Below are 8,551 nucleotides of genomic sequence, written 5' to 3' on the forward strand. Positions count from 1 at the left end.
GTTCACAGAGCACGGTTCCGGGCGAAGATTTTCCATGGAGCAAGCCATCATCAAAAGCGCGAGACGCATTCAGTCCTCTTTGTTGTCCACAGCAGGCCGTTGGAGCGGAGTCACTGGTGCCTCGCGTCGCTTGACCACATCAGCGACCTCAAACAGCAGCGACACAAGCACCATGCAAGAAGATAGCCCCCCTTCGGCAGCGAAGGTCGTGGTGTTGGGTGGGAGTGGGTATGTGGGACAGCACGTCCTGCAAGCGGCTTTGTACAGAGGCGCGGACGCAGTCAGTATCAACCGATCCGGCATCCCCAACACGAGTGGGAGCTGGCTCTCGCAAGTGAAGTGGGTGGCGGCCGATATTTTCAATAGTAGCGCGTGGAGCAAAGAATTGGAAGGCGCTACGGGCGTCGTCTCATGCATAGGTGCCTTTGGCTCGAATGAATTCATGGAAAAGATCAATGGAGACGCCAACGTGTTGGCCGCCGAAGTTGCTGCGAAAATGGAAGTCCCGCACTTTGTGTACGTCTCAACCGTGGAGAATAATCTGCCTGATTTTCTGCTGAAAGGGTATTTCCACGGAAAGAGGCGTGCTGAGGAGGCGGTGTTGTCGTCCTTCCCGGGCGGGAGAGGGCTGGTCTTGCGCCCCTCCTTCGTCTACGGCACCCGGGCCGTGGGGCCTCTCTCCCTCCCCTTGGCGGTGGTGGGCCGACCCCTGGAGGTCTTGTTCCGCTTTCCGCCCTTTCCGTCCCTGCGACAGACCCTTCCCGGGACACAAGCCCTCTTAGCGCCTCCTGTAGCCGTCCAGGCGGTGGCCTCGGTGGCAGCGGCGGGGGCCATGGGCGACGCTCGCGTCAAGGCGGGGGAAGGGACGAGGGAAGGGGTCTTGTCGGTGGACGACATTGTGAGGGTGGCTAGAGAGGTGTAAGGGAGGGAGGAAGGGGCGGTGTGAGAGGGGGGGAAGGAGGAGGGCTTGAGGGGGAAGAAGAGGGGCCCTTGAGGCGGAGGCGAGCGACATGGTCAAGACTGGGGCATGCTGTCGTTAGGATGGTAGGTGTCTCAAAAGAAATGGACAAATACCACGAGTCGTGAAATGCAGCGAAAAAAAAATTACCAAGCATGGCCGTCGCCAATCCTTTCTCTGAAACTGCCTGCGCTTTTCTTCAACCCTCCCTTCCCTCCCCTCGCTGCTCCTCACGCCCGTCGGTACTCGGCCCCACAGTCCCCGATCACCTTCATCAGATCCTGGCCCCGCCCGGTCACCGCCTGTAACGCCTCCTTGTCCTCTTTGTCCAGAGCGAAGGCAAAGACGGCGCGGTTGTCCTCAGTGTGGGCCTTCCCCTTCAACCCAAACCGACACCCCACGATCGCTCCCCCCACGGCCGGCTGCTCCAACACCCAGCGGACCGCCACGTTCGGGATGGAGACCTGGTGTTTCTCCGCCACGCCGTCCATGGCGTGCAGGAGCTCCTGGAAGAGGGCCCAGTCACCCCAGGTTCGGATCATGTTGTAGTACTTTTGCTGCGAGACCGTCTCAAAGCCCTTGGGGTCTGGCTTCCCTTTCCATTGCCCGCTAAAGAACCCCCCCAAGAGGGTGCCGTAGGCCAAAAGGCTCATTCCACGCGCCTTGGCCGCCGGGGCCATCAGCACGTTGGGACGCTGGTCCAAGAGGGAATACTGCACCTGATTGGAGACGAGGGGGATGCCGGCGTCGTAGATCTCGCTCATGCGCTTCGTGTCGAAGTTCGTCAGGGCCAGATGCCGGATCCCGCCGTCCTGCTGGATCTCTTGGAGGTACTGGAGGGCGTCCATGTAGTAAGGGTACCCGTACTCCCACCAGTGGAACTGGAGCAGGTCCAAACGGGTCGTGTCCATCCGCTGCAGGCTCCGCCCGATCGCCTCCTTGACTGCCGCACGGCTCACGCGCTCGGGTCGAGGGACCCATCTGAACGTGACAAAGACGAAAGAAAGGGAGTGAGGAGGGAGGAAGAGGGAGGAGAGAGGGGGGGAAGGAGAAAAGGGGAGGGATCGAGACAAGTCCCCCGGCCACCGCGACCTAGACACTCCCCGGGCCTCACTTTGTGTAGAACAAGCCTTGATCCTCTTTGGTTCCATACTCCCTTTTGTAGCTCCCGACCACGTCTTCTGCGCCGCCGTATATGTCTGAGAGGGCAAAGGAAAAGCGTCAGGGACTGAGGAGCGGTACCTCCTTGGAAGCCTCGCGCCCCCACCAAGGAGGCCGCAGGCAGGCTCCCCCAAGCATGCGACTTCCATAGGCCTGCTGTGGCTTGTGCCTCCACTTCGTCCAATCAAAGTCTTCCTGTGGACACTTCCTACCTGCTGTATCGAATGTATTGAACCCTGCCTCGAACTGCTTGCGCATGTCGCTCACGGCCGGGCCCACCTGTGGTCTGTACCCATGTCCACCCGAGAGCTGCCACATCCCATTTAGAATTTTGCAGCTTTTCATGTCTCCCCCCAGGAGGGTGTAAGCGTCCTCAGGGAGCTCTGATGAGGCTGTCAAACTTGCGGATGCCCGAGGCGTGGGTGTGTGCAAAGAAGAGGCGATAATACCCGCGGCAGCAGTCCCTAGCGAGGTTTCCATCAAGGAACGGCGAGAAAGACGTCTTGGTTGACCAGCGGTCATGAGCATGCGGGCAGATGGGCTACGCGACAGGCAGCATGAAGGTAGAACAGATGAGGAGTAGTGAATGAAAGGAGTCGAAATCAGGAATTGACGCTGAACAAGGATTCAAGCACTTACGAAGCGGATGCCCTCTTCAAAGACCCAGAGAAGGGGACCCAGGCAAGGCAAGTTCGAGATGAGGCTACTGCCAGCGTAAGCGTCACCGCCGAGAATCGCATCATCGTCAGTGTGTTTACCGCCCTTTGAATGCTCCTTGATGCTGTAGGTTCCTGAATGCGAAATTGAGTGTCAAGTAATGTCGATCGTGCTAAGGCAAGCTTTGGGCCCCAAAGACAAGGGAAATGCCAGCAAGGGGTGCTCGAAATAAAGAGTGTTTTTCCGATGTATGTCTTCACTGGGACTGCAACGACCTTCGCGACATCCGAGGGGAGGTTAGAGGACGCATGACGTCAGAGGGATTTATTTTCAACGAGGCTCCCGAATGGGTCTTGTCACACGATAAACCATCCGAAATTATCTTTAACGAGGATGAAAGACTTTCCGGAAAGAGAGATGTTCCAACGTGCAGAGTTTGCCTTTTTCTTTGCAATGTACGTTATCAAAAACATTTATGGTCCGATGTACAAGGAACTCAGATGACTCATTTTTCAGAATTTCAGTAATTTCTTGATGGAAAATTTCCCCAAATGTACCTCCTTCTCATAGCTAGTGTGATGAGTGAGCTCGATAGGTTCTTAAAATAAAGGTGCGAGATGCAAGTAAGCCAATTATCCTTCTGCATATGTGATATTAGGAGGGCAGGCCAAGATTCAAGACATGATGGCAGCGGATGTGCACCAAAGAGCGGCAAAAGAAAAATATACATAGTATCTAATGTTTCAAATAAAAACAATAGAATATAGGTTGTTTTGCTTCTGAGTGGTTGGTGCGTGCAGCCAAGCTGAGGCGAACTTGATCACATACGAAGCTGTTTGTGTGATGCAACTGACATCCCCCACGTTTGTAGAAAACGTTTGCCGATACAGCTCCAGATATGATGAAGATTTTGACTTGCCATCATATATCTACCATTAAATAATGTTTCTCGAACAAATTGTGAAAATTTCAGCACTGTATCCAACAGGCGATCGTGTGTCCTTGCATGTCAAGTTCAGAAGCTTTTGTACGATAACAGAAAAAAAATGAAAAAAGGCGCATTAAAATTTTTAAGATGCTTTTCTTTGTCAACATTTATTCCTGACTCTCCAAAATGAGGTGACATTCGTTCGGAGAGATGGGCAGGCCCTTGCCTACCCCATCTTCTGCTGCACGCAGAGCTTGTACTGATATGTCATCGGCGTTGAATTTATCACATATGCGAGCAACACCCACGCATTCAGTAAAATTCATAGTTACTAATACTATATTATGTATATTCATATACATGAGGGGGAAAGCATGGAGGCTAAGTTAAGATTTTCAAGCTTGTCAACGATCATTTATACCAAGTAATCCTTCTGACCTCCCCATTCCGTGCTCTGCAAAGCTGCCATCTCTGTAACTCCCACAAATATTTTTGTTAAATGGAAAAATATATCATGAAATTATGGCACGCTATTTTAGGGTTGTGCGCCTGATTTATTACGTTTCGACATAAAAATGGTGCATTTCAATCTGCGCCATGAAGAAACGGGTGATCAGCCGTTAAGAGAGCAACGGTCAAGGAAGTCAGCGAGGATGGGAACATCATGGGCCTTGGACGAGTCCACTCTTGCTTGATTACTATCAACCGCCTACTGAGGGATTGCGTCGCTTACATGTGATCATCATTTAAATATGCACCTTCAGCTGTTGTAATGCAGGCTCAAAGGTGTCCTTGAGTCTCTTCCCAGAACCAAGTTCAAGCAAGAATTTGAGACGCCAGCATCAGGTGGCGTCATCATCAAAAGGGCCCCAACATGAGTACGCGCAGTGCCTTGCAGAACCAGCCGATACCTCTCATAAAGATTTCGTATGGGAAGCGCAAGTATCTCTCCTCGGATCGAGAAACAAAGCGTCCCAACAGCATGCCACAATATCAAAAGAGAAATGCGTTCACAGCCTGCCTCCAGAGCTTTTGCGGTAAACGTATTCGAAAATGGGGCGGTAGTCTCCGTCGTTTTCTGTTGGGTGAGCTTCCTGCATCATTATCCCTACCAACTAAAATTCGCATCGTCCTCGAGGTGAGAAACATGGCAATGCGCATAGCGGGCATGCATTATGGGCTCGCGTGATATGTATAATTCGAGGGTGTATTCGTGAAGGGTGGTTGAGCAAGCTTTAAAGTTGGTGATGACACTTTCAATCGTGCCGAGGCTTGGCATTGTATAGAATCCAGTGATGAGCTAGTAGACAAATCACAAACGACCGCCGGCAGGCATTTTTTAAATTTTTATGGCGCTGGGTCGAGAACGAGCAGGAGAGGAAAACGAGTGAGTCGGCAGTCAGATCATTCACCGTGCTTGCGTCTAATTTTTGTTTAATTTGTCTTTGACTTTTCCGCCAGACGCGAAGGCTGGGTCATCTATGGGTGACATATCAGGTCGTCGTCACCTTCATCTCTTGCGCGTACTTTGCCCTCTCGTCCGCTTACCGACGAAACGCAGAGGGCTTCTTGATCGAGGAGAATGTCTTTGGCGCATCAGTTCTTGCCGATCTGCTTCTGCGCTTCTATGCGTCGGATCACAGGTACGTAGAGCGTCCCGATGGTTGTTGCTGGGAAATCCGGGGTCGGAGGAGGCCTGTGTGCGGAACGGACTGAAGCGGAAGGCTTCCCCGCCGTATCCCGAGGCTCACCCCTGCACACTCACTCAAAGATACGCGTACAATTTCACATATCCATTGCCCAGGAAATGGTTCTTTTTAGAAAGGCGGACGGTTATCGACGTCCTAGCCGTGGTCCCCGTCTTCACTGACATCCTGCGGGCCCTGATCACCGACCCCGCCAGGCAGACTGGTCTGAATAACGCCATCTTCCTCCAAGCCGTTCAGGTCTTTAAGCTGATCCGCATTCTCCGTGTCTTCTATGTGGGCAGGCAATTCTCCTCGCCCGCCATTCGCCAATTCATTGTCTTGGTGCTTGCGGTGCTCTGTATCATCTACATCTTTGCTTGCCTCATTAATATGGCCGAAGGTATCCCTTTCGGCTCCGCTGTCTACTTCTCCGTCGTCACGCTCGCCACGGTGGGCTACGGTGACGTGAATGTGGCCACAAACATGGGCCGTGTCTTTGTGAGCTGTCTTATATGCGTCTCCTTCGTTTGGTTGCCTTACGAGATCAACAACTTGACGCAAATGCTCTCCCTGCGTTCCCGCTACCTCACCACCTTTTTGCCACGGGCGGACAAGTAAGTCGGCGGGATCCTTGTTGAAACTCTTTCTCGATGACACTTTTTCCGATAATCCCCCCCCCCCTCCCCCCTGGTTTCTGGTGCTACCCTTCCTCCTGACCCGGTGTCTGCAGACCCAATGTGCTGCTAGTAGGCCATTTGGACGCCGTCAAGCTCAGCACATTCCTGGGCGAGTTCTTCCACCCCGATCGACGGACGGACGGAAGCTCCGCTGCATTTTATCACGTAGGCAGTGGGAGTGATTGGGTAGCTGGGACAATGGTGTCCTTGCGTGGTGTTGTCTATCGTCCCTCGACTCCTTTCTCATGCCGCGTTCCACCCAATACAACTAGGTGGTCATCCTTTCCAACATCGAGCCCGACGACGAGGTACGACAACCATATAAAGACTCATCTCTCCCTGCCATTCATCCATCTGCGAAGACATGCCCTCATCTGCCATGCTTCTGCCCCTTTCCTAATCGTACAGCTGATTGAAGTCATGGAATCCCCCCTGATTGAAAGCCGCGTGACTTTCATCAAGGGCACCATCATGAACGAGGATGACCTCGTCCGGGCTGGAGCCAACACCGCCGTGGCATGTTTCGTCTTCAACGACGGTCTGGCCGCGGATCCGGAGGCCGCAGACGCCATCACCGTTCTTCGTGTCCTCGTCCTCAAGATCTTCAGGCCGGTCTTGCCCTGTTACGTGCAATTGCACCAATCCCAAAACCGGACTCAGCTGCACATGCTCAAGAAACAGCGACTGGTCTGCATAGAGGATCTGAAAATGTCAATCATGGGCCTCTCCGCCCTGTATCCTGGCTTTACCACTCTGCTGACCAACCTGCTCAAGTCGTCCGTGGATCATGTGGCCGATCCAGGGGTGAGAGACCGGGCGGTGGGAGAAAGGGAAGGTGGGTAGAGGAGGCATGACGCGTCACTCACAGGCACATGCTCCGTGTCACAGTGGCCAGAGTGGCAGAGGGAGTACATCGAAGGCGGGCAGCTAGAGATTTATATGGTGCAATTGCCATGCTCATTTTCAGGCTTGCGCTTCGATAAGGTAAGCTGTGATGAATATCCTGAAAGCCATCTCGCACTCTGCTTGTCCCTCGGCTTTCTTGCATGACACAAAAGCAGCCGGTTGATGTCCATCTACTGTTGACGAAAGAGTTCCACGCATGCGTAATGGAGCCCGCTTTGTCCCGTCCGACAGGCGGCCCGGGACCTCTACATGCACTTCAATGGCCGCGTTTCCTTGCTTGGCATCGAAGAGCGGGAGTTGAAACTGAGGGGCCCCAACACGCATCCTTCTGCGTCTAAGCACACGGTCAAACGCGTCCTCATCAATCCGGGCAGCAAGTACCGGATCAGGGTTATGCTCCCTGTCGTAGAGGTAGGCTTTAATTAGGCTTTTCCAGTGCCTTCACATAGGGTATTCGGAAAAAAAAATCCAAAGCTATAATATTCGGATTTCTATGCACATGCGCAATGAACAGGCGTGGGGATATGTTTTGGCGGGCGAGCGTCGCATTGCAGAGCTAGTGCAGACGCTGCAAGTCAATCGCGAGCGTGTCATTCCCACGTCGGTGCGTTTAATGCCCGGGCTGGAGGTAGGTGCTTATTCTTCGCGTCTCATACGACCATGTACCCACTCACAGCCCGCGGCAAAAGGCACCAGGGGGACGGTCCTCGCTCCCGACGAGGTCCTCCCCTTGCAACGGCCGAGCACACAACCGATCGCGGGGATCGTAAGCGTCACGGAGGCAAATAGGGCTATAGAAACGCAGAAAGCAGGCGATACAGACGGTTGGCAAGTCTCAAAATGCCTTTTGCATGAAATCGCGCCTGCAGACTCGGGCGTGGGCTCCCCTTCGAAAATCGCTTTTTCCTCCCCAGAGACAGGGCCTCCCTCTTCAGACGTCTCAAATGCAAGCCTGGAAAAAAGAATGCCGACTTCGACAGCTGTAACCGACCCTGGCTCGACTTCAACTCGTTTGGAGCCTGCGACTAAGCAGACCGGAGCTACAGAACCCGCCGGCGACATTCACGTGGTCGATGACGTGCGGGCATTGGAACGCGGAGCCATGCAAGATCATATCGTGATCCTTCTGCCAAAAGCTGTGGATAAGGTCTGCTACCTACTGCGTCAGTTGCGTTGTCAAATCTTGCATGGTACCGGATATTTGAAAGAAGTGGTCATTCTGACAGAGGGCAGGGGGGAGGACCTAGAGAAGCAGTTTCAGTCCTATCTAGGGCGTGACGGCTCCATTGCTCCCCGGGATATGCCAGCTGATGTCTATGTGGTGGAAGGGCAACCGGATAAGGTCAGTGACCTCCGCCGGGCAGGTGTCGAGACCGCTTACAGCTGTGTCCTGCTGGCGGACAGGTCCAGCGTGCAAGAGATCGACGAGGAGGCCGTTGACGAATTTGTCATCCACCAATTCGTGACCATCGAGAAATTGCGGTCCAGGATGGACACACGGCGCCCTCTAAACTACGTGGTGGAGGTTTTGTCCTGGCCGACCCTCAAGATCCTGGATCAGACCTACAAGACTTTC

At 53.5% G+C, this 8,551-nt stretch overlaps 1 protein-coding gene across 1 annotated transcript; it reads left to right on the forward strand.

The window, feature by feature from the left end:
• Positions 1-292: 292 nt before the first annotated feature.
• On the forward strand, positions 293-906 carry NGA_2070800 (uncharacterized protein; the record flags this gene model as incomplete). Its single annotated transcript, XM_005853830.1, has 1 exon — positions 293-906. A coding segment is annotated over one exon (614 nt), but the record flags the coding sequence as incomplete, so codon positions are not given.
• Between the last annotated feature and the right edge of the window lie 7,645 nt (positions 907-8,551).

The sequence above is a fragment of the Nannochloropsis gaditana genome (genome assembly GCF_000240725.1).
Source record: "Nannochloropsis gaditana CCMP526 unplaced genomic scaffold scaffold719, whole genome shotgun sequence".
NCBI classification, from domain to species: Eukaryota; class Eustigmatophyceae; order Eustigmatales; family Monodopsidaceae; genus Microchloropsis; species Microchloropsis gaditana.